Source organism: Hyalella azteca, unplaced genomic scaffold (genome assembly GCF_000764305.2).
Source record: "Hyalella azteca isolate HAZT.00-mixed unplaced genomic scaffold, Hazt_2.0.2 contig14805, whole genome shotgun sequence".
NCBI classification, from domain to species: Eukaryota; Metazoa; Arthropoda; class Malacostraca; order Amphipoda; family Hyalellidae; genus Hyalella; species Hyalella azteca.
The window spans coordinates 63745-91215 of NW_025944679.1; the positions used below are offsets into that span (position 1 = coordinate 63745).

Consider the following 27471-nt stretch of genomic DNA (forward strand, 5'->3'; position numbering starts at 1 on the left):
CACTTGCATAAAATAAAATTTCAATTATATTACAAAATCCGAAATTATTTTCTTAAATTAATGTAAAGCAATTGTTCACGAGTATACTGTACGCTAGAGGATGCTGTATGAGAAGTAAATAAATACCTTATAGAGCCATTAACCGAAAATCAAATTTTCCTGTAATTTGCCTTTGGCTCGTCTTGCATGACTTGGTTGCTCTCATTGACCACGTATCCTATTTAGCGGCTGATCCTCCAGCTCCCTAAAGTGGATAAGGCGTTACCGTGTAAACTGCCTTGGGTTTAACTATTTACTGGTGTTGGCGATGCGGTTTTGCGGTATCGTCACACTGTCATCGAAGGCCCTAACACTCACGCTGTTTCCTCGAGCATCCATATAGCTGCTCTCTTTACCGTGTCTTTACTGTATTGTGACAACTGTATGAAACAATAGAAAATCAATACGCAATCTTGCGAATTAAATTAATCGATAATTTATTGAATCTCTACCTATAATTTGCAACGAACTGTCGTTGGGAATTTGTACATCTCGTAAGCATTTACCATGCACCGCGTGCAGTCTCGAACTGGGTTTTTATGTGAAGTCGTGGAGTGTACACAACTGATAGCTCGATGTTTACGTTGCCGCTTATTTGTGCTTGTGGTTTTTCAACTTTAGATCGGTGGTGCAGAGTCCAGCTATCAAACTACGGAACTTCCGATTATGTGGTTACCCTGCCTATTACAAGTGAAGGTAATGTCAATCCTGGCATTCTACATTAAGCTTAATTTGCCCCGTGCTCTTTTATACTATTTTCAAAATTTCAGGTTGATATTCTGGAATTTATACAGCGGATAACTGAGATAGTTTGAAAGTTTTAAAACATTTAGATTGTATGAATTTTAACAGGATAAACTTGAGAGATAGTTTTACTTTTGCTATAAAACTATACATGTTTAAACGAGTTTTACTGTTTTTTCTTCTGAAAATCAAATTTCGGGATTCTTCAGCCATTATATGTATATACATATATGCGTGTTGTAATAATTAACCCCTTGCTTTATAATATCTAAGTGCATAATGACTAATGAGCATCTAAACGTTGACTCTTTATTTAGATATCAATAAGCTACATTTCAAAGCTATCATTTGGACACATTACAAATGCTTGCGTCATTGAGTGGGCAACTGCATTGAGTGGGCAAGGCAGAAATTTCCTCCTATGATGCACCTGCATGTAACAAGTGTGCACCTGCATGTAACAAGTGTGCACCTGCATGTAACAAGTGTGCAGCTGCATGTAACAAGTGTGCAGCTGCATGTAACAAGTGTGCAGCTGCATGTAACAAGTGTGCACCTGCATGTAACAAGTGTGCAGCTGCAGTGGTCCAGGTGTACTGTACGTTAAGTGAACAGCATACGCACTCTCCACAGCTGCCATGAGCTTTCCCTGTTCAGAAACCTGGATTTACAAGCGATTATACATTTGTTTTCATTTTCACCTGTATTTCATTTTGTGTCTTTAGTATCTTCGTTTGGTTAGGAAGCTATTTGATTGCCGGAATGTTTGTTTGTGTTGCATTGTATCGCGCTGGATTTGAACGTCCAATTTGTGTCTATCTCTCCGAGAATATTCACTGGACTTGGCTTGTTGGAATATGAATCAATGTGAAAATTTTCCCATGTATACCTTTTAAAAATGTCGTATACATTTTTGAAGTATTGTATTATACTTCGATTTATGAATAATTTTTCATTAATTTTCTTTAGCACTTCTGATACAAACCTCAGTTCTTGGCGATATCTCGAAATTGTTATCATACAGAAACAACCACGACTCCTACGTAGTATGACAAGAACGTATAGAACTGAGTGGATCTTCAGTTATAAAACTCCAATCACAAAAAGCACTCGCGTACTTGTAGTTATTCAAAACCTGACGCTGCCGTTCCACTAATTTAATTTTCTTCCTATAAATCGTGTCTCTGGTGCCGCTGCTGCCTAGATAGTGATCAAAGTGACTTATTAAATCGCTCTCCAAGGCCGTGGGATTTATTAGTCGCCGGAACCAAGCCTCAGTCTCCTACTGACTGATTGAATGTTCCGCCGCCTCTTCCGCTGCTCCAGTGCCTCACTCACCGCTCTATTGCACCGCGACTCATTTTTGTGACTCATCCTTCGAGGGAGAATCGTTAATGTATAAGATTTTTAATCCATATTAATTTGGAATAACAAAATAACGATTTTGGTAGTGCGAGTGGCATAATAAGTAAATATGTTCACTTACTTACGCGAGGTAGATGTACGTAAGTGTGAAGTTGTAGTTGAAAGGTAGTTGTTCAGATGCAAACAAATATAGTATTAATGGATATGTGTTCCTGACATTAAATATTCTTAGTAACAGCTAAGCTTTATTAGTTACAACTACGGGTTCATGCTTACGGATACTTGGTAAAACCTGCGGTTTATAAGTCACAATTGTGGTTTCTTGGTAGCAGCCACGATTTCTTAGTTGCAGCTACTTTATCATCGTAGCTGATGCGCTATCCCAGCAACTAATACGGTATCAAGGTTGCAGCTTTTATTGCAAGGTAGTAGCTGAAATTATTTGTTACACCTGAGGTTAGATTCTTACAGCTGTAATATCCTACGTACAAACTGCAGTATTAGGGCCACAGCTGTGATTGTATAGCTACAGCTCGGACGTCAATAATGCTGCAGTATTTTCGTCGCTGCAGTATCATGGTTGCAGTTTCAGTATTATTGCTGCATGACCATGGCTACTGCTGCAGTATCACGGTTACAGCTGCGGTCTGCTCGTCGTGACTGAGCAGCCTGTTCGCGTGACGCTATCACTGATGCCGTCATCGCGTTCGTCTGTGGTAAAGCAGCTTCCCAGACTGCGTCGTTCTAATGATCGTGTCGTTAGTTTAATTGCTTAATGAACGTCTCTTCGTCAACACCCTTCCGTGCGCGCGCGCGCGGGGCTCTTGCGGCGTCGCACACCCACAAGGCTTAATTGTCAAATTCTTAACTCAGCGGGAAAATCAGAAGAGAGCTTTACTGAATATTTCCGATAATGATTATCCTTTTTTATATTGTTATAGGTTAAAGCCTAATTACTCAACGCCGATTCAAAGTATTTATTGATGTTTCATCTTGTTAGCCATTTGGAATAATAAATTAATAATCCGCAGTTTTTAATCACTTTTCATTGGCCGATCTGTGTTGCTAATATATCTAGTTAGTGTGTACAGATTCAAATCTTACGACTCAGTAACTCAATATAAGCAAGCTCGTGGGGTTGCCCAGACGTGTATGCTGGGCAACGATCAATGGTCTGATTGAGAGGGTTGACTGCAGCTTCTGTTCATCAATGATTGATTCTTGTTCTTATAATTAAGATGCTTGGCTTAGAAGACGTCCCTGACTGCGTGATGATGTCTGCATACTCTATTTTGCTGGAATTCTGTTTCATGCGAATTCGTTAAGGAGTAACGCTTAATTGTTTCTTTTGTTTCAAAATTTAACAATTTCGTAGTTGTGCGTTTCTGCTTGAGGAAAAGACAGATCAACTTTGATTTATTTTGTATTATTCATGCTTTTCTATGATATTCTGTGTGAATTAAACTGGAATGCATGCTTTGCCATTGATACATTCAGTGTATATATATGAGAACATCTTTCGTTTCATTTATCGTTTGCGATTGAAAGAACGAACTTGAAACGAGAATGGTTAGATTGATAGAAAATGTTAAATGAATGGTTGGCTATTTATTTTAATTATCATTAGTTTGAGAAGAATTACGAATCCTGTACGCATAGAAAGTGTTCGCTGGCAAATATGCGAGTTTATTGATGTATTGGAATCCTACATGTACAATATAGCTATGCCGACGGCTCTTGTTCTTGTTAATGATACCGTGAAATAAAATTGATCCTCACAGCGTTAGTTGACTGTTTATTGCGTATAAAAAATAACCACAAAGTTAATATGTATGAGAAACGTTAGCAGACTACAAGAGTATTTTTGTGTGTGTGTTATTTGGCGTCACTCACAGAGGGCGTTGTATTCTGCATTGCCCAGCTACACAGTCACAGACTGTCTCTGTACATCTTCGTACTTCACTTCAAACACATCGACTCGCCTGGTCCCAAGTCCGCTATGAAATCCTCATGAAAAGCTTGGAAATTATTGCGGTAATTGCGAAAGCCAAACGAATTATTAATCTCGCCAGTTGACTCGTCCAAAGTTTTTACTGGCTAGTGCAGTAGATTTTGAAAATAACTCTAGGCAAGATCTTGCCACGTAAATTAGATTGATAGCCGGTCGGTTATTCTTATTATTGTGTCTTCTTAGATACCGGTAGGTATATAAATAGCTTCATTTGTCATTAATTTTTTTTCTCATCACGACGAATCAAATTTTTCCTTACTAATAAATAGCATGAACTTCCTGTATTTTCGTTTGAATTGTGGAATTACTCTTTTCAAGTAGCAAACAATTGTTCATTTCGAAGTTTGATTGTTTCATAATCAAAATAGAAGAGTTTATGCAGTGTTACTGGTGGCAAATTTGTACCTATTAGTACAAGAGATATGTTATCACAGCTAGTGTACTTGCTTGGACGCCGCAGTGCGATTGTCACAGAAGGCTGTTGATAATCGCGAACTAGGCTTCGGTTGCTATCCAAGTAACTGTTACGAACGTTCGTTAACTGACTAACGAATAGCTAACGACTAATGACCTATGACTAGCTTCGTTCAAAATTGCACGAATTTAAGACCTATATCGTGCTTAAATTGTGTATACCAAAAATAGACCTTATTTTGGCAATTTCGAACTGTAAAAATGAAACTAACAGTTACTGGAGGTCCAAATTACATTAAAATTTGCCTTACCTGGAATTAACAAAATTGCGGTCAATTTCAGTTCCTGCAATATCAATTCTCATCAGAATTCTTTAATGTTCAATTTTTGTTATATAATGTAAGTAAAAAAGCTTTGTGCAGTTTTAATGTAAATTGTAACATTGATTTACGTGTCCTAATTTTTTGTGGCCTGTGAATAATTGAAAATGACTGTAAATTTTCGTCTTTTAGTTAGGTATGATCGTATGAATTTATTCGCCTATCGCATCGTGTTTTTTTAGATCGAATGCACAAAAATTCGCTGAGGTGCTCGTCATTGCTGACAAGAACGTAGTAGCTCGTGTCGTGAGTGTTATGAGGCCATTGCTACCACACGTAAAAGTCAATAAATGTCAAGCTTTACAACCCATGACGATTAAAATAAAAGCGACTAATCTCTTGTACAAAAGAGTCATCGATGCCAAGAACGTCACGACTCACGTCGGGGGATTTTTAGCGACAAAGCTGTCTTACAGAAGCGTAATTAAACACTTTAGCTTTTCGACCCACATCGTAAGTATTATAGTAGATAGTAAGTGGTTTTGTGTCACTCACGACGTCTCGTGTCCACTACCGTAACTCTCACGATCTGTATCATTTAGTGAGCTGAACTTGTGTCGCACATTCTTGCCAGATTCTTGAGAGCTCTTAGCGTTTTTGTATCACAGTTAGTGCTTTATACTGCCTACATTCTCCGCGTGTTTAGCATTAGACCGCGCACGACTTACCCCCGATGTTTTTTTCTATTGCTTTGTTACAGAGTCGTGTGCTACCTTAGCTTGGATGCACCCTCATAGTCCCAAGTGATCTCGGTAACAAAGGATCCATTTCTCATGTATAGTTTCCTAAGCTGCTTAATGTTCCTTGCTTACGGAACTTTCACTTATGTAGCAGAGTTTTGCATATAATTAAAGATACGTAATTAATATATTAATTGGCGAGAGAACATGATGTAATAATGCAGCATATGATGCAGTCAGCGATCACTTTATTGTTATTCAAACTTGGAGGCTATGTTGACGATACTAAAATTGGTCCTGCAACTTTGTCCAACGGTTCTCGGGAGCTCGGTTAGTAAACCAAGTTCCTATGTTGACTTCATTTTTCATCAAATTTTTGTTGAATTGCAGTCATTCATTTTTGTTAGTCGAACATTATGTTAGAGCGGTTAACTTGATCGAGCCCTAAATGCTATTTTTTGTGTTGATTTTTATGAATATGAAGACCAAGTTCATCCATATTATTAAAACTTATTCATTATCCTCGTTTTAATAGCTGCCGTAATGTTCTGATTTTTTATAATTCCGTTATTTGAAAGTAAGAAGTAGCTAGTCTCCCAATCAAAATTAAAATAACATTCTGCTTTGATTTTTTATTAAATTTTTCAAATTGCAAAGTTTCATAGCGTTATTATAGCAATTACTGCGAATAACTCAATTCTTTAAAAGGTTGATGATCTTGCTTTAAATCACTTTGTAACTATTATCCAGAGTTTGTTAATTACATAATAGTTCTTAACTTCTTGTGTATTTTACACGAGCAAAGGCGACGTAATAAAGTGTAGCTCAAGCGGTGCGTGACGCAATGATGCCAACGGCGCTTGGCAGCGCTGCCTGCTGCCGTCCCTCCCTCATAATTCTCCTCCCCTCACTCCCTCATATTGCACCTCCCCTCACTCCCTCATATTGCACCTCCCCTCACTCCCTCATATTGTCCTCTTTTGTATCAGAGGTTTTCTCTATCCATGTTCTAATAACAAGTGATAGATATGAGGTTTAGTTCTGTTAGTGAATAAAATCCTTGGTTCATATTTATTCATTGGCAGTGCCGTCTTATACCTAGTCTGTATGTTTGTATTTGTTGTGCCAATCTATCTATCTATGTTTATGCTTAATGTTGCCATATTCTTCAAATTACTATCCTGGCATACCTGTTAGTGATTGTTTTAATGTTTGTGTTAAAATGCACTCAGAATGATATTGCCTACTTTATTTATATGCTTTGCCAATCATTAAATTTAGACATCAATTCATAATCATCTTCGATTGCTGCAGATGATAAAAAATGAATTTAATAATGTTGGAGAATTTATAATAAACTATTAACCAATAAATTCCACCCCCTTAAACATGGTATTGATGTTAGAAGAAGCATTGGCACCATCTGGGTATATATGGCGGTCACATCTGGGTGGGCGGTCACACAGATGGCATACAGTGCCAGCTGCCATCCTTGTATTCATACTCACTCAGCTGGCACACAATACCAGCAACCGACCTCACACTAATTCAGCAAGCACAACGCTGCCGCTGTCGCCTTTGTTTATATACTCTACCTTATAGGACACATTTCTTGCTCCCGTGTAAATTTATTCACTATACGTTACATGACAAATTTTCTAGGACTGTTCATGTTTATTTATTGAAAGTTTTCACATCTCCAGCTGCCCGCTATAGTTATTCACTGGATAGAATATTACACATTTCCAGCTGCCGTACATCTTTCACACTGAATAGCGTTTCGTATATTTCCAGCTGTCGCCTTCAAATTCGCACTCAATTAACTCGCCTGGAATGGAATTGAGTGCACGCGAAATCTGTACAGTCACACTGATGCGTCACGTTAATGTAGCATTTTTACGGTGCTAAAGACCGCCAAATTATTATGATACGTACTTAATACAATTGATCATTTTCATATTGAAGATACATTATTCAAATTCATTACTTATTTGCCTTGCAATTGCTCCATCATGTCAATGCAATTTTTACAAACTATAGTTCTCATTTCAAATTAAGTCTAAATACTTAATAGCATTCGTGTTCAACACCACAGAAAAATTCTTCATAATAATAGCTCATGCGCACTATTAAGTTGTAGGAAAAGCATTGATATTTTCAGGAAGAGGATATAGGGTTTGGCTTTTGACGCTGGAATTTCATTACATGGCCTACTCCACTATACCAAATGTTCCATATAAAGATGATTTTGCCACTCCGAGCGTCGTATCTTTGAGCGTAGTTCGGAGATCTATTTATGTTTAATTCTCAATTCTTAGAGCAAACGATTATATTGAGTTGCAATTAAACTGTCTTAATACGTAATTCTAAAGTATATTGAACTCTATAGAATGCATGCTGCTCGAATTCAATCGTTTGAAATATTTTTTTTTTTCAAATTTGAAGCATGTTTTTTCTTCATTTTTGCCGAGTGCATGGTTTTCTGAAAGTCGTTCGATAGTTACCCGGAAGGAGAAAACCTCCCTTAATCATCCCTGTTAATCAGGTTATAAGTCAGAATTCTGATATAAATTTCTCTAAACAATTTCCTTGATTTTAAATTAGTTGGTCATCCCCCACTCTGGATTTGTACGCGACGTCTATATTCCTACTCAGCTTAATTCATACTGAGTCATTCCCAGCCATATTCCGACCCTATAGGTCCTCACTGCGTTGTTTATCCCACGCATAGTGCCAAGGCAGTTCCGGGAACCGCCTGAGCTTAGAGGAGGCGTTTCTGCGAACATCTCTCCTTGCAAATTTTTTCATATCTGCGCTGGCGCTCGCCTCACATCGAGGCAGCCATGTGTATACGTGCGCGCGTAGGCCCTTGTTTTAGCGACGCCTCCTGCCAACATGCACCAGTGTACAGCTCGAACTACTTATGTTTGTGCAGTGATAGTCACGGCCCATGTACGGCTTATATGTCTGTTGAAGGCTCGTATCGTGTAGGTTATACGAGTAACGGAGTAATTCTCGAATAAATTTCCGCAAATTTACAACTCTCCATTGAATTTATAGTTCATTTGCAGTTATACCGGGGAATGATTTGGACTATAAGCAAAATGTTATGTGCCATAATTTGTACTTTTGAAAGAGTAGCCTGCAGGCACAGCAAATAGCAGCTCGCCAGACTGTGATGTGGTCTGCCTTATTAAGCGGAGTGCGTCATAAGCTGACCAAACGCCAAGTCCAATAACAGCTCACCAAGCCATGCGTCATCTTACTACAATGAAAATATCCCGGAGGCCGTATCCAGATTATCTGTTATAGATTATGGATAGTGAGCAGATTATAGATTCGTTCTGTGCTATTGTAAAGTGTGTGGCAGTTATAATTGAAATGGATTTATGAATATTCGAGTCAATGTTATATCGTAATTTTTAGTTTACCAAATGAATACATTGTATTCATTTGTATTCATCCACGTTTTTATGAATACATTGTATTGTAAATGTTATTGTTATGCGCACAATGCATATTGTATTTAATTGTATACGGTATGTGGTTATACAATGTGTTTCGTGATAGCTACCACTTCATTGTTCTAAACATTCTACAGGCGTTATTTTTACACCTGGTTGATGTCTGATCTCGATCGCTGATGTCTCGATCTGGTTGATGTCTCGATCTCGAAAATGCATATGAACCTATTCCAGTCAGAGTAATTGAGAGCGCTTCTAACAGGCTCATTGACACATTAGAACAAGTCATTTTAACATACTTGATCATCTACTGGCGTCTTTCCACTGAATTATGCACGACAAATTATTTCTAAAGATGCTACACTACAAACAGTAAGAGCTCTTGCGTGCTAAAACATTTGTAGTTGTCCGTTTCATGTCCTCAATGACTCAGTCAAAAATATCTATGCATTGTGCTTGCAATAATTATTGATGAGGTTGGTGTGAACTGTATAAGTGGGACGTCTCTGGCTCCCGAAAAATACAAGTGGTGAGGAAATGCGTAATTTGATCTGCTATAAGCTTGCATAGCAACATCTATTAGCGATGTCGGGAGCACACCACTCAGTTACTCGCCTCATCAGTCATTCTCATGCTTCAACACTACTTTTTACCATCTACCGGAGTTTAGGCCACGTCAACGTCTATATCCAACGTAGATAGGTCATTTCAGGCTGTCAGCGCCTTTATTCAACTTAGATAGGTCATTTGAGAGCCTCGCAGCGCCTATATTCAACGTAGCTAGTCATTTGAGAGCCATTCCGCGCCTATATTCAACGCCTTTATATATTGATAGCGCCTTTATCCAACGTAGATAGGTCATTTTAGAGCCTCTCTGCGCCTATATTCAACGTAGATAGGTCATTTGAGAGCCTCTTTGCGCCTATGTTCAACGTGATAGGTCATTTGAGAGCTTCTCTGCGCCTATATTCAACGTAGATAGGTCATTTGAGAGCCTCTCTGAGCCTATATTTAACGTAGATATAGGTCATTTGAGAGCCTCTCTGCGCCTATATTCAACGTAGAAAGGTCATTTGAGAGCCTCTCCGCGCCTATATTCATGTCTCTTATACACNGCCTCTCTGCGCCTATATTCAACGTAGAAAGGTCATTTGAGAGCCTCTCCGCGCCTATATTCTACTCTCGTCTGTAGTTTGAGGTGCGTCAACGCGTATATATATGCAACTGATCAGTAGCGTCAACGGCAACATTATAAATGTTGATCTGCCATCTGAGACGCGCACTATTGCCATTATTCAGTTTAAATCGGTCATTTGAGATCACTCAACATTTCATGGATCTGTGGTGCTTCAACTATATGTGAACCGTTTTACATGACTTAATTGAGTCTACCTTTCACACCGACAAAACTTTTCCTCAATCATATTGTTTGTTTAACATGCATTCAGCTGACTATCCGCACTAGAACCAATACTACAGAGCCAGCATGTCAGCTGTATATTCGAGGGGCGATGTAGCTACACCTGTGTGTATTTTCATATCAATTTACGACTGTGTCAAGTTCAAAGCACCCTGGCTGGTGGCAACAAGTCTTCTGCTGAGTCACTTTTCCCTTGAGAAATGACTGTACAGTGTACAGTATAGAGAGGACTGGACTGGTGCCAACAGTTAGGCTGCCGAATAAATACTTTTGCGCCTATTGCATCAGTCACTACATGGTTGCTACATGCAGACTACCACTGCAATAGAAATCAGAAGCATTTTATTGTCGGTAGAATTATTATTCGAGTTTTCTAATTCGATACTGGAAATATTTTCCATGAGTATAAAACAAGAATGATGCCATCATCGTACCCCTTTATCACAACTCAATTTACCATCTCATTTTGCATATTAGTTTTGTAGTTGTGTTTAGTTGGATGACAACATAAAATTATTGGAAAATTGAACCAGGCGGACTCAATTGAATTCCCAAACCCCCGTTTTTTGTGCCTTTCGTTTGATGCGACACAGAAGTCCCACCATTTAACCTCCTCCCGAGGACAAGTCATTTTTTTATTTTGTCGAGTACCTTTTAGAAAATTGCCATATATTCAGGTATCTTTTAAAAAAGAATTATTCTCCAGTATCCGATAGTTCTCGTGTTGATGGTCAAATTCAGCTTAGAATTTCTACAACATTTCCATTTCATTTTTCAGCGGAAATGAGACGCTTCTAGTTTCACGTGGAACAATCCAGAAGTAAATATACGGTCGACGGAATTATCAGATTAAAATTTATAACGTTCTAATTATTCCAAAGTAAACAAGTTTAATATCAGTATGTAAATATTTATAGATTGTGTTGGTACAATTTATTATTAGTTAATATTTTATGTGGTTACTATATGATACAGAAAGATCTCGTGTTTCTCTCGAGCTATTAAGCCTATTTCTTAAGGGTACTAAAATGAACCCTTGCGTTGAGAAAGCTTGATCTATTAAATAAATTTTCAATTAAAAACTTTCTAGACATTTTATTCAGTGTTCGAAAACAGTGCATGGTAGTGTTTACTTTCCTTGGTAACAAAAAATCTCTATTTGCCCGTTGTTTTTCTAGCATGTCTTTCGATTTATTTTCTTTGCACTTCGTACAGGCTAGCTTGTATCAACAACACATCTATTCTTTTGAAGCAAAGGAGTTGCTGATCATCAAGTTTGTTGTGTTTCGTGGATGAAATAGTGTTAATTTTCAACACTGTTTGATCGATACCCCTCTTAATTTCGTTGTTGATACATACATACCGTAACCCACGAAGAGTTTTTCACGCTAGTTGCTCGCTCATTGAACAATTTATCTACATTCAGCGTGGTTCTCGGGACTTTCCTGCTTTAAAAACTCAGTAAAGAAAGAACTAGTGAAGATATCATTACAATATAAATTTCATTGAAAAAGACATTACCTGAATTTTTCTACTACTTAGTTTTAAAGATCACTTCGGGCAAATGACAGCCCCTATTTTCAATATATACATTCAGTTAGTCAATTTTTTAAGTTATGTTCAAATCGTTGAAGCATATCGACGAGTATGTTGGCGATGGCTTGGCGTTTGTTCTTCAAATGAGCTAGGGTCCTTGGACAGTCATTATAAACAATTGATTTATGATAGCCCCATAAAAAATTTCTCAGATCCAAGTTTGGCATTGGACCGGCCAAAAAGGTAACCTCTCAAAGAGAGGAGGCGCTCTGCAAAATGTTGTATCAGACGGAGACAACTTTGCAAAACGGCCATTAGAAAAGTACGCCTCGACAGCAAACGCACGCTGCTCACTTGTCTAATGCATAGTGGCAACTGACTAGGCGGGAGACAAAACTTGATGACGTTGCCTTTAATATGAAATGCTTCCCGCCCTTTTCCTACAACATCTGGCTGCTTGGCACGAAATTCGAAACAGAAAATTTACGTGAATCACCTGGTATACTTTCAGTGAAATTGGAAGTTCAAAAAATATATACGTGCAGGTCTGTAATCGCGAGCCCTAGAGCGAATACCATCTATATTGCAGACATAAGGAATGAAGCTTTGGAACATTTTTTGTGCTCCACGTCTAGGAAATGACTGCCGCATGCAGAGGGGCACGATCTGCTATAATCCTATAACCCTATGTATACTAGCGATAACTAGATATACCTTAGTTTTCATGTCCTAGCAGCATTGACTGCGGTTGATGTGTCCGTATCTCGTATCTTTGAACTGGCTTCCTAAGGTGAATACGGTTTGTGGTATTTCGATTGAAACCTCGCGTACAATACTGGTGGTGCAAGTTTATTTCCTTCACCTCCGCACCTCTTGAAGTTTGTCGAAATAAAAAAACTTGCACTCTAAATTGCGTCCAAAATCTTCCGAAGTGCTTTCATTTCATAAAATCACCCACTGCTTTCAGTTGAAGACTCGTCTATTTTGAAGAGAACAATGGGTTTGGACTTCGACTTACAAACCTCGACGTCTCCTCTTAACAAAAAATCTCGTAATTTACAACAAATTTTCATATGAGCTCGCACTTTGATACGATGTGATTCGGTGTTAGCACGGGGATGTACAGCAGCTCGTTCCTGTTTGCTCAAGTGACTTGAGCTGTCATCTCTTGCTATTTTTCTCATCTACACTCGAGACTCTTTCAAACTTCAGTTATGTTTTTCCAACCTTGGCGTTGCCACAACTTCCGGAAGCCTTAAAGAACGATTAAATTCTTCGATTGCAAGAAAGTATTTTTCATCCGTATTATAAATTTTATGAATCTTTCCTCAAACGAAAGGCAAATTTGTTTGAGAAAACGAATCCTGTTGGTCGCAGACGTTCAACAAACTTCTTGTGCAATCACTTAACACGAGCAGCCAAAAAAATATGAAGTGGCCAAGCTTTTTTTCTGTCATTTCTTGGTGGTTGCAAAATATTGACGGAATTGCTTTGAGTTGAGCCTAATGAATATCAACAATACAATGTGGTAGATAAAGAAATTTTAGTGGAATTATATTGTACCTCATTCATAACATCACCCAATCCACGTGAGATACCGGCTAACGAATAGATGAAAACATACTTTAGTGGCAGAGTGGCTCCCCGCCATTTACTTCATCCGAAATTCGGAGCGCACGTTTGCTGATTATAAACAGTAAATACTGCACCCGCTAGCAAATAAATTCTGTAAGTTTGAGTTGGTGTTGTGAGTTTGTGGATTGATTGTGTACGTCCCTGGTGACCAGTTTGTTTGCTCAAACGCATCGGGAATACCGCCGTGACCCTTACCATTTAAACTCCTCAGCCACACCAGAAGCCGATGTGTTGCACTTATGCTCCCCTCAAAAAGGCCCACAAGGTCACCCAGCTGTTGGCAGGAAGCGGTCAGTCTCTTACCGTAAAGCTTGCTACGTACAAGCTCCGCTTGTTTGCATCACTGTTGTTCTTCAGAGGAGGGCTCTGCTGTCCTCCAGAGTTACTTAACCTTTAGTTTTTGCCCGCGTTGTGCGCTCAAGGGATTTGGCGACGGCCTACCACGGCGTAAGAACGTCTTGCCCTTAATGTTACCCTATAATGCCCTGCAATTAACTGATGTTTTATTTAAAATTATACCAATTGCCATAGATCTACTGATGCAACTGTTACTGGCGTATGGATAGTACCTTTTCTGTTGATACAAGCGTTATTGAGGCACTATTGCGCTTTCTTTGGTGCTGGTCTTTGATGCTAAAGTTTGCTGATTCACTAATTGAAGTTCCTAAGATTGTTTCAGCCTTCTGACGAAAGGGGTTCTTTGAAGGGGTTTTTATCTCTTGCATGAATTTTCATCAGGTTCATACCTTACATACCCCAATGAGATGAATGAGTGTTAACAACTATCGAACCTGCCAACCATACCGAGTTCTTTTGTCATCGCATCTAGCTATTTCGTTCAATTAACGAGTTCTGCAACGGCAGTTTCTTTAATTACCAAGGCGTATAAAGACATCAACATTATTTAAATATGAAGTCTGTCTTTACTAATTTCCACCTAATTCTTATCAGTTTTAGTGATGGATCAAGCAATATGTAAGCTAGTATAAATTGAATCTTGCTGCTGGAGATGATTAATTATTTCCCCACACTCATGTCAGTCACCTCACTCACTTTAATTAGTCACTTATTTACTTCTGGTTCACCACTTCTGGTACAACTTATAATACGTTTATTATATTCTCAGCCTTCTGATATTAGACACATCCCTTGCTAATTCCGCCCTTGATTACCAGTTCTGGACAACTTAAGAACATATTTATTATATCCTCACCCTCAAGTTCTAAGACCCCTGACTCACTTATTCACTTGTCAGTTTTGGACAACTTGAGAACATATTTATTATATCCTCACCCTCAAGATGTAAGACCCCTGACTCACTTGCAAAACCCCTGACTCACTGATTCACTTGTGGTTCACCAGTTTCAGACCCTGGTGGTGGTGGAGGAGGAGGAGTGTCAGAGGAGCGCCAAAGCTCCCCACCAGAAGACACCGACGCGTACGGCGACCCTCACTCGCCCGCAAAGAAAGGTGAGACTCGCTTCCCAGCGATGGCTTCACATTGTGAAGGAATTTTCGGTGAACTCTTTTCTAATATGTATTAGTAATTAAGAGGCTTGTGTTAACCTTTGTCTACTGAAGGTTAGTATGTTTACAAAGAGTTTCTATACGAATAATATTGTATCCGGGAGAATCTGATCGGATTCCGTACAATCTTTTTGCGATGATGACGAGAGCTATGGAGGTTAAAAACTCTAACGTAATTTTTGTGTAATTATTGCTATGGATTCCGTTGGTATTTATTCATTAGAATTAAATGTTTGTAAGTAATGATAATGGCCACTACTGTGCAGCTAGTGAAATTGCATGAAATTGAAACGGTACTTGAAATTCTCGGAAAACACAACTTTCTCGTCCACAGCGAACGGATTAATATCTTCAGTAAATAATATGTATGAAAACATGTCAAGTTCACAACACCATGACTACATTTGACGTGTAAGACTCAACGTATTTCAGTCGGCGGGATCCGTCTTTCCCACCCTTAAAGCGGTTCAGTTGGCACACAGGATGAAGTCATTGCTGTAGCAATAGCGTCAATCTTGCAGTAATTGCAACATCCTGCTTTGCTGCGATTGCCGAGGGAAAGATCGCCGCTGCACTGTCGCCAGAAGTCGTCTCTTCTGCGGACGAAAACAACACCGGACTGTTTGCGAGCACTGCACAAAAAGCAAGAGTGTTATTTGATTATTATGCCGGTTGAATTTGCTATTTAATTGATATTAATTTATTTACAAACGAATTATTATTCGAAAACTTTGTTTTTTACCAGTACTGATAGTTGTGTCCACTAAGCGAATAGTCAAAGAAATGTTGTCTTCGGTATTATGAGACTTCTGCTTAATAGACCATATATTCTTCGTTAGATTCATTCTATAAAAGAGTGATGTTCTTTCAAATGCCATGAAATTGTCTGCCATATAAATTCCAATTGTATTCTTCCTTGGACCATCGCTGGAACAGTAATTAAAAAAAAAAATAATTTAAAAAATTGTATGCGTATGGAGTGCTACCTCTTTATTGCATCTCGCAATTCCCGTTAACCTCAAGATCAGAAATCTCGGCGAGAGTAACTAATGTGTTTATTTTATTGTGAAGTAACTAATCTGTTTCCATTGACCTCATACGGTTCACCAAGATCCATTTGCATGTGGATTCCGTATAGAACTCAAATCTTAAATTGTAATATTCAATGCGAGAATAAATATATTTTCGTGATTGCTGTTTGCGCTAGTATCGACGTTTATAGCTTGGCCTCTCTAGCTGATATGAGCTGATCTAATTTGTGTGGCCGATAGTGAAGAGTTGCAACTGATAAAACGTCCATCGTCAGGTGAGAGCTACCGAGACTCTTAGTCATGGATTCGTTGTGTCGGGGTGAGTGTTGGTCATGGTCTCACGGAGACATCCGGTTTCATCTTCAAATATTAGCGTTTCTTCTAAAATTGTTAGAAGAAACGCTAATATCTTTAATATCTAATATTAGTCTTCTCGGAACATATTATTGTTCCGAAATTTACGCGCAGCCGGTCGGTCCAGAATGTCGTCGTGTCAACATGTCATGTTATTGTTAACGCTGTACTGTCTCTTGCAAGGGGCACAATTTAAAAGTATGATTTCACCTCAAAATTTCATGTGTCGTCCATTAATTTTTTTCGGTGAATGGAGAGGATTAATTAAATTTGCACAGGTAGCCTCAAGCTACGCAGTACGCTCTAAATGTTCGATGATAGTGGAATGTTGAGCTACAAAAAAGTATGTTCACAATCGCCCTGTAGATATATGCTAATTTACTATGAAATGTCTCACAATCGCCAAAATTTTTAGACCCTGCGGAAAATTCTTGAGCTGGCCTCCATGCCTTACTTTTATAATTAGAATTAAAAGTTCACGGTCTGCCGTGGCTGAACTTGTAAATGGAAATCCATGTGAACGTCCCCATGAAGCCATTTTGTGTATATACCCAATATGAGCCTAGGGTAAATGTGATAAGCTTAGTCCTAGTGATGTTTTGTTTACGCATTTCCTTGGCTAATCAAATTTGTATCAATTTTACGTCACGTGCATATTTTTCTTCTGATAAGGAAATGGTTTTTTATGACGTCACCGGCAAATATTTGTAAGGCCGATAAAGGAATTAATTTTGACGGTCATGGGTAATCATTTCATCAGTTGATAAGAAATTGATTCTCTCTTTCTCTCTGTAATGAAAAAGCTTAAAAAAAAGAATATTCATAGAATGCTGCGCATTAATAAAAACTATTGCAATAAACGAAAGTGTAGTGCATACTATATACGAATTTTTTCATTCATCGACATTTTTTTATCAACATTTTTTTGGACGAAAATTTTATAATAGTACGATAATACGATTTATACCAACATACTAATAATAACATCACATCGTTAATGTTGCAGGCGATGCCATGATCAGCAACATCACGCTGTGGCAGTTCTTGCTGGAGCTGTTGAACAGCGGTCAACATCAACATCTGATCATGTGGACCGGCATCGAGGGAGAGTTCAAGCTCATCAACGCTGAGGAGGTCGCCAAGCTCTGGGGGCTCAGAAAGAACAAGAACAACATGAACTACGATAAACTTTCTAGGGCCCTCAGATATTATTACGACAAAAATATCATCAAGAAAGTTCTTGGACAAAAGTTTGTCTACAGGTAAGATCTTGGGTGTAAAGGGAGATACTAATACGTTATATACTAACGGGTTATTTGTTTTCTAGATTTTAGTTATTTAATCTTTTGCGTTGCATGAATGATCCTGTATAATTTTGACTTAATGTTCGACTAAATGCTTATGTTATGCATAATAACGAATTGGAATCCAACTACGAAGTTTGACCGCCTCTGGTAGGTACTCAGTCAGCCGATGTTCATTAATATGGAGTCAGGACAGGTTACTCTTTCTTCGCAATAAATGCTTGTAGTGGCACGAATATTTAATTTTTCTGAATTACTGTTTTACTAAACTGAAAACCCACCATATTGTTCTTCATTATATGCTGATTCATGTATGCATTATTACTGTGCACTGCTTCATTCATCTGAGCATTAGAGGCATTTCCTGTTACCCGCCTCCCGGAAACGCTTCAAGATTGCAATGCACTTTGTAGCTCGCATGAAAAAGCCGCATATCACTTCTTGTCTTGCGGCCTGTCATGCCGATCTTTCTTCTCAAGTGCCATCTATAGCCATGTGCTGATATTACCGCATCGGATACCAATAAAGGCTTCAACCCTTCACACTGCAGTCGTTCTTCATTTGCTTATAGCTGTTAAATTATATATTATTTTAGTTGTTTCGCCGCTTTTTTTCTCAATAGCTCCCCAATCTATATCGATTTCTCGCCAAATTGTTTTTTTTTAAGTCTAAGCTAACTGGACCAAATGGGTATCGAATGTTTTTTTTCGATGTGGTATTGTAAACACGTTATTTGTAATCTAACGTCTGTGTGAAACTAATCATACGGCTGTCTAACTTCATATTCTTTGTTATAAATGATTGTTTATTATTGAAATGATTGTTTATTGCGTATACAAATTATGCTCATATCCAGGAATTCAATATCGAGAACTTTAAACTTGAACAATCAAGGCATATGTCAACAATTTTTTAGGAGACTCTTAAGTGAATTGGCGTTGCCTAAATAACACCAATGAGCGGACGATCTCCTTAATCTACGTAACCTTATTTAAATTCAAAATTATCCTTATCGAATGTTCATAGTATGTGCCTTTAAAGTGCGCTTTACTTATCGTAATCATTTCATCTCGAAATAATAAATGTACGGAATAGGTCTACTTCAGGTCGAGTCTTTGTCATACAAAGTGATATGGAATGTTTGTTGTATTCGAAGGAGCGAAAAAGTCGTTAGTGTTAAGGAAATGTTGCTTCCTCTCATTTATTTTTTCTTCGTCATCACCTTAACCTGATTTGCATCTTATCTGTTGTTCGCATGATTTTTTTTCCATTTTCTGTCCGACGAGTGTCAACTATTTCTATTTTCGTTATACATTCATCCGGGCTCACCTCACAGGCCTTTATTCTTCATTAGTCTCGCATAAGAAATTTTCTACGATTTAAATCCTCTCGTACTGCGTCATTTTTTAGGGGTCAAACTCCAGGCTATTTTAACATGCACTTGAGACTGGTGTGAACGTCGTCTTTTCTCTCATCGCTTGTGTAGAACTGCAGGTGGAAATACTTCCATGCACTGCGTCGAACCATCCCGCAGGTGTAGCTCGCTGATGCCACTGATAATTCTCACTGCCTTGCTGTGAAAAATATTCTCACTCCCGTACCGTCATTGGCAACGTTAAAAACCGATAAACTTTATAATGAATACGTAGGTATCAAAACCACTTATAAATTGGATATTTAATGAAACTAAGTTTAAATTTCAAATCCTATTTATCTTTATTTAAACCATAGTTGAATGGTTCAAGTTTATGCTTACCAGAACGAAGAAGTTTTCGTTAAATGCACAGTTTAGATCTAATACGATTGATTAGTCATGGTTATTATAAGAAGAGATATTGATTAGTCATGGTTATTATAAAAAGAGATATTAATTTTGAACGAATGAGAAAGAACTGATCTGCCAAGATTTTTTGGAACATCAGCTCTTTGATCATAACTGCATCATAACTTTATGCGTCGTGTATCTATCACGAGGAGTTCTTCCGATAATTAAGCTGCAATTCACCATCCTGCTGCCTGCATTGATAAAACAAGTGCCAACACTTCAGCTTATCTTCCGACTCTGTTCATCGTATATCAAATGGTAGGTCTAGTAAATCTTTGCTGTAGTGCAGAGCATTTTGTCATCTTTATTTGGTTCCTCTGCAGCCAGTATTTTGAATTAATTAATTATCTTGGATTTAATGCTTCAAATTTCAAAAATTATTTAAATCTTGTATTCTGAATGTTGTTCACAGATGTTATGGCAATTTCCTTTCCATTAGTTATGAGCCATAAATATCTACGCTCTATTTACATCGTTCTCATTCCGATCAGTTACATACGATCAGTTATTACGATTTTTTTGGGGTGAAGACAGATACGGGAAGGATTCATTATCTAAGGACGATGATCCTCGGCATCTTTTTACCAATCAAGAAGTACAAGCCACTTATTGGGTAGCAGCTAATACTTGAACATGCAAGTTGCCCGCTATTTTCCTTCTAACAATTTCCTCTCCGATAAGGTCTCGAGGAAAGCGTCTGGTGATATCATCATTCGACTGATGTATCTTTCTAGTTCGTTTAATTTTGTTCAAGATTTATGCGCGATCAAGAGGCATACTGAGCTGCTGATTGTTGAGTTTTTTTAATGAGGATAATCTATCGTCCGGTTATTCATTATGTAGGCAGAGATAAATATTTATCATCTAATTAATGGAAAATTTGCATACTTCCTCCTTGAAACGACCCTAACGGCAATTTTTCTCTCGTTACAAAAACATATTGATGCGTCTACGATTTGGCTCGGTTGAAATCACTGCTTGAAGAGAAGTCTTGTGTTCTGATATTCTTCCTACGATAAAGTCAAGGGCGTGAGAGCAAGGGAATAGTTAGCAGGCTATCTGCATATTTACCTGCGCAATCTCTTGGGAGTGATAGCGTGTATTCGTATTCCTGTTGTTGTTAGCGTGTTATTATGTCACATGTTCGGTCAAAATTGCACTACTGCCAATTTTGAACGAGCAATTATTTCTAGCCCCGATTTCCACTTAATCAATACATTTAATTTAAATTTTATTTCTCAACTCGCTGCAACACCAAGAATTTGATCGGTTTTCAGTTTCGTGTCCTGAAATCAATTAAGATATTGATGTACAGCGAACACTTGTATTTTATCACAATTCTTCCTATTTAATTGATTTCTAATCCTGTAACTCTACTCTCACAGATTCGTCGCATTCCCCACGGACCAAAACAAACCAGAAGGAGGGAAGCCCAGCACGACTTACCTCACTCCCTCCATCAAATTAGAGTCCCCATCACCAGGCAACAACTCTTCCCCGTACCCCAACAGTGTGCCCACTCTGGCCAGTCCATATTCACCAAGCACCTCCTCACCATCGCCCCAACCGTCGCTACTAAACCCGCCGCCTAGCATTACCCCGACGGCGCCTTCCTCAGTACCTGCGGTGGCGGCTGCAATGTCCTCAACCCACATCGAAGTTACGGCCGCGTCCCCGCAAGCTGGGGGATACTCGGCCTCATCTTCCCCTCACTACCTCACACCACCGCCACCTGCCCATCTCCACCACATGAGTACGTTGACACATTATATATATACTCACGTGCATTATTCAATCATGTTTTTATTTAGTTTCTGAATCTTGTTTTATTCGTTATTATGTCATTATTTATTTGGATTTTATCACTCGCACATCTGCAGTACTATAGTAATTTCTCTAACGAAGTAGAACACATTCAATCCACGTGTCCACGCGGTCAATCGATTTTCAAATAATAACTGCAGGTGTTTATCGAATTCAGCAATATTTGAACTAAATGATTAACTTATTTGTATGATCTCTCTTATATTATTTTCTGTTGATAAAATTAGTTGCAAGTAGTTATGGCGACAGTTCTACGGCTGTTTTTATTTTTTTTTAAAGAAACGCTCAATTTTCCGTTATCTATCTTTCAGATCCTTCTCAGCTGAATGCCCATCACCTGAATTTCCAATTCTACTCAAAATGCTTGACTGCTGCTGCGTATGCGATGCAGAACTCTGTTGTTGCAGCTGCAATGCAGCAAACCCAGCATCAACAGCAAAGCTTTGGAAGTTCGTCGTCGCATGGCACGCCGAGTTTGTGGCCTTCAGAAGAAACGCCCAGACAAGACCCTAGTGACTTGATCACATCGCAAGATACCAAGCATGAAATGGACGAATCTTCATCTGAGATGATCACAGATAAAGATAGTTACTCGCGCTCAAATTCGCCTATCTCTGAGGATTGTTCGAATTCATCGTCCGCTCCCCTTCATTTAGTTTCAGAAGAAGCGACTAGAAGAAGGCTTGATGATGAAGAGGAAGAAAGAAGACGCAAAGCCGATGAAGAAGAAAGGAAGAAGTTTATGCAAAAAAGATCTCGGTCTCGTTCGCCTCAATCTACCATGTCTTCATCTTCTCCTGCTCATGATTTTAAGTCCTCTCCGCCGTCTTCTCCAGAACTACAAAGACGAGCTGGGCTCTCGTCATGCCAATCATCACCGTCTACTTCATCAGGATCATCCAAGTCTCTTAATGCTACTGTGAGACACAAGTCTGGAAGTAAGCCCAAGCCATCGCCGCTCTCCATAGAAAACATTACCGCCCATTCGCCTGTCAGATCTCCACGCTCTCCTATGCTTCTGTCTGCGTCTAGCTTGAATACACCTCTAGTGAACCTGCCATCTCCTCCATACAGCGGCATGCACACCAAGAGTCCCTTCATCCCTCTGCCTTGGGCGAGCTTATCGCCATTTGCTGCCGGGTTTTCGCCTTTTGCGACGTCACCTCGCGGTCAACATCACTTTACGTTCCCAAGTGGACCTTTTTCATATTCCTCCTTGACGGCCTCACAAGTACTATCCCCGCGGCTGTCTAATTATGTGCCCGCATTTGAGTTTCACATGTCATCGCCCTCGGAAAAATCAGTGCCAGTTTTCCAATGACATGATGCGGCCCGCGGACTCACTAGAACTTCACCCACCGACTCGACCACTACTCTCAACACTCCTACCTTAAATACCCCCACTTTCTTCCCATCGTCATCTGCTTCATCCAAGCGATCATTTTCTCCTCTCTTCAGAACATCCCCTACTTTGTCATCGGCATCGACATCAAAGGCGTCTGGGAGACAAACATCTCCATTGTTTACCAGCGAATCTCCCATCGTTGGTTCCTCCAAATCATCGCCATCAAGATACTCGACTTCTTCAGCGACGTTGTTGAAATTCTCGCCGTCGCCTTGCTCATCCAAGACTGGCGCTTCCATACCAGACTTGTTAGCTATACCTGAGCTTATGGTAAACCTCAAAAGCGAGTCTCCTACTAACTTGAAAGATTTATTGCAACAGTCAGAGGATGCCATAGAATCTGAACCAGTAGTTAAGGATGAAATTTCTTCGCGAAATAGCAACATTTCGGAATTGTCTGAGAGATAGCTCGAACGTTTAATTTTTGTAAGAGCATGTTACTAGTAGCATGAGAACGCTTTGGTAATCATATTGTATTTTAGATATGTCATCATCATCTTCATGATCATTTCTCAATCACCGCAGTTTTCACTCAAACCCCACCACGTATTCCCTAGTCTAGTTGAGCTCGCGGGCGCTCGCTTTTTTTAAAATGTATGTTCACATCTTGTATTTGAACTGCTTTCAACTTCAGTCGTCCTAACTTCAGCCTTTAAAGTTTAGATTTTCAATTTACGTTACACTCGAAATTACTGAACACTCGAAGCAAACAAAATTATTATAATTGAGCTGTGAAAATTTCTTTTATGTCTATGCTCTTTCCAATAACTGTGTTCGAGTTGTATAAATTATTTTGGGCCAAATTATTATCGAAATTTAACGTATTTTGCTGCCTAACTCGTCCATTTATTATGTGATGATGAGTCGCTAAGACATTGAAACCGAGCCTATCAATATCGAACTGTCTAGGAGTTTTTATTGACATTGTATCTATTTTAAGCGTTACTTACTTGATAAATAGTCTGTACCTACCTATAAAATAGATTGTTACTGTGCGCAATGTCCTTCATGGCAGGAGATTTTTTAGATTCTGAGTTTTAAATATAGCAAAAGTTCAAAATGTTTGTCGGGCACAAACAGAGAACTTTCTCAATTCGAGCTGTCATTTTAAATAATTTAATCGTTTCGAGGCATTGTAGATTTTTAGAATGATGCATTATAGTGTCCCGGGTTTGTTTTCAAATTATTCGCTTGTTGCGTATGTTGTTACTGAAAGCAAACTTTTCATCATCTAGCATATGGTTTGTTTCGTTACCTTGAGGTCTGCGGAAATGCTAATTTTATCATAACTTGAATAAAAATAATGGCATAGGGTTTGTTCTAACACTAATACGGATTATTCTAATCATTAATGGAAGGTACCCACCTTTAACGAACATTGTCTGGGCTACAAAATATATTATTCTAACGATGCTGTTCGTCTATTACGTATGATTTCTTTCTACACAAGTTGATCGATTATTAGCAGGGAAACATCTACTGTGCCTTTTGTCGTGCCTGTAAATGTTAGTTAGAATTGTCATTGCAAACGTTAATAGTAGCAGGCGATTGGAATGAAAATGATAGATTTGTAAGTGATATATTTGTGCAAATTTTTTTGGTGAAGGTTATGTCAATAAATCTACTATGATTTAACACAAATATGCTTCCGTGTGTGCCTTATAACGCGTTCGCGACAAGTGAAGGTGACGGTGATCAACTTTTGCCAATAACTATGCCTGTTCATGTTTACTCTAGATTTATTATTGCCAGGAAAAACTCCAAGGGACTTTTGACGTATCTTCTGCATCGATGTGATACGTGTAGCTTCGTAAGCGATACATTACCTAGCATTGCATTTCAGTACAAAACTTATCTTGTTAGTCCTTTTGTTGTGGTCAGTGGCGACCGCCGATTTCAAGCTTCGACAAAACTCTTGGACGTAGAACTCGATGAGCTGTTGATGCGTAAACTTGCATGGAAATTGAGCTTCTTTACTGGTTATGAATATTGTAGTTTTTAGTATTTTGTAGTCAGCCCATCTATCTGACCCTGGATTGTAAGAAAATTCACGTAATATTTATGACTTGAAATTGCGCATGTGGCGCATGTTCGGTTGTAAATTAAATCTTCTTAAAAATCATTCCCGATTAACACTATACTTGCGATCAGACACCATCTCCAATGTTGTGTTGGATTATGTATGCCAGAGAAACTGAATTCTTTACATTTATTAATACCGCAAGGCCGTTCTGGCGATACTCAAGAAACTAATTTTTAGGGATATCAGCGAAGTGTGCTCAAATGATAACGGATGACGCAGAAAGAAAGAATTTCTGAACTTCGAGGTGCGAAAGTCGCACATTTTGTTTCTTCCTGGAATTTCCACGAAGTTCCCATCTAAAGACGTGTATGTAAATACAGTGTAACATGAATCATACCCCTAGCACTGCTTTGTCACTGCCTGTAATTTTTGTACAGCCTCAGAGTAGATACTATTTTCTCTTGATGCATTTTACCTGCAAGGCAAGAGGACTCGATTTTTTTGCAAGATGCTGCTGGTGCTTTTTGGTATTACTTGTTAGCTTCTCACATGTTGGGTTATGAAAATCTTCAAATCGGATAGAACTTTAGGAGAGTTTTTCGTAACGTTTTTCAGTTATAAATATTTTAGTATTTTAGGAAAAGCAAACCATGACTTCAGCGTTGAAATGATGCTTCCCATTTTTAGAGTTCAGTACTGTCATTGTAGTTATGCAAGATTAGTAAACTCGGATCAAACTTCTAATAAATAACTGGGTAATGCGTCATAAGAAGTATATTAGTCTTAGAACGTTGAAGACTTGCATTAAATTTCTTCTTTCCTGCCTTCCGTAATGTTCAAATATTTTTTCAAATAATCCTCAATGAGGGTCGGTATTAAAATAGTGAACGTTCTATTGAATTTATGTTCTTTGATCTCCATTATTGTGTCATGATTATTATATCCGTGCTGCCAAATGCGTGCCAGTCAGAAACGTAGTGTTTCGCGTGTCTTCCCTCAGGCTTGCCGCTGGGAGTGCATTTATCCTCAGGGCTTGGTTGATCGCAAATTTGTACATTTGCCAGAGTGGTTCAGCAGTGAACTTTTTAAGTATGCATCATGCGTGATTAATTTATTTGAATTAACGCGCTTTTTGGAGGTCCAAAAAGGCTTTCTCCCATAACTTCACAGCGTTAACGAGCTCATTTTGTAGTTTTGTCGCAAGTGCCAGTCGATTTTATTTTTTGCATTCTTTTCCACTGATTTTGTCACGACTCTTCCCATTTTAGCGCAGTTCAAAAACGCGAAAGTCCGTTTGGTTATACTGAAACTTCTTCACAACGGAACGCTCGCATATATGAAAGTGCGTCGGGGATAAATTTTTGAAGATTAAGATATTTTTTCTCCTTTTTTACATTTTTTGCTTTATGATAAATAACGCTTGAAGACAACTGCAGTTTCATAAGTTAGAATGTTACGTTAAAAATAGAAAAACAAGGCATTATTGTACATATGATTTTGTGAATACTTCAGGATTATTTTGTTGTTAGCCACGTCGTCGACTATCGATAGCATTAGCAGCACTTCTGATGAATGCGAGTCTCCTGTGAGACCTTAATTTAGAGGTAGCCAAGTTCCGATCTTCTCACTCCCCCATAGTTCTTGTAAATAGATATATTTTATTGCCGTCATATAGGTAATGAAGAGAAGCGTGTGACTCATGCTCATGTCTGGGGACAACTTTGGCACGCACTCCCGAAATATTGGCATACGTTTGAGCTCCGCTTAACTTTGAATTTTCTTACTAATCCATAACGTGGAAGTATTTACTTCTTCGAAGAATAGGAACGTGCACCATAAAATGTCTTATGAACCACCACCTACTGTGTGGGACCGTGTCCTGAATTTGGCTTGAGTTGCTCAAAGTATCATTTCAACTCGCCACCCCCAGTCTGGTATTCAAAATCGTATGTATCGAATAACCATTTTTAGCCTCGGAACTTGACGTTTTTAAATCGTTCTCATCTGTTAACGTGTTTCTATTAAACGTAACTAAATTTGCTGAAGACAAATTTCATCTTCGTGCAAATGAATTTCGCTGTGGCTTATTTATTTATTCCACATTTTTCGTAAATTTAAATTAATATATACTCTTTACCGTGCTTTTGTCGGGAGGTGTGAAAATTATATTTTCTGGGTGACAATGTTGTGTAGGTCGTTCTCCATGGTGAACTTTTCGAAGTGGCTCAAATATTGTACTGTGTATGGTCTTCTATTGTGATACATTGAGTGCCATTGTCAATAAAATGGACCAACTGTAACAGCTTTTTTAATTTACATGCTTTGATTAATCGTTTCTTTGCGATGCCAAGGTGCAGTTTATACTATCGAAAGCGGTGTTTCCAAGTAAATGAATCCGAAGAAGCCGACCGTATTTGCCTAGCTGCGTGAAAACACGTACAACATAGTTTGCATTAGTGTTAGCCACTTGAGCTTATTAAGAAGCAGTAG

The 27471-nt window shown here is 38.6% G+C and overlaps 1 protein-coding gene across 1 annotated transcript in view; it reads left to right on the forward strand.

The window, feature by feature from the left end:
- The window catches only part of LOC108664463 (flocculation protein FLO11), a 36324-nt gene extending 9043 nt beyond the window's left edge, over positions 1-27281 (forward strand). Inside the window, exons 2-5 of the mRNA XM_018151050.2 lie at positions 15051-15158; positions 17607-17862; positions 21115-21482; positions 21865-27281. Of these exons, the coding sequence (XP_018006539.1) occupies positions 15051-15158; positions 17607-17862; positions 21115-21482; positions 21865-22874 (1742 nt within the window). The 3' untranslated portion in view covers positions 22875-27281. The remainder of the gene's footprint in view (positions 1-15050; positions 15159-17606; positions 17863-21114; positions 21483-21864) is intronic.
- The last annotated feature ends 190 nt before the right edge of the window (positions 27282-27471 follow it).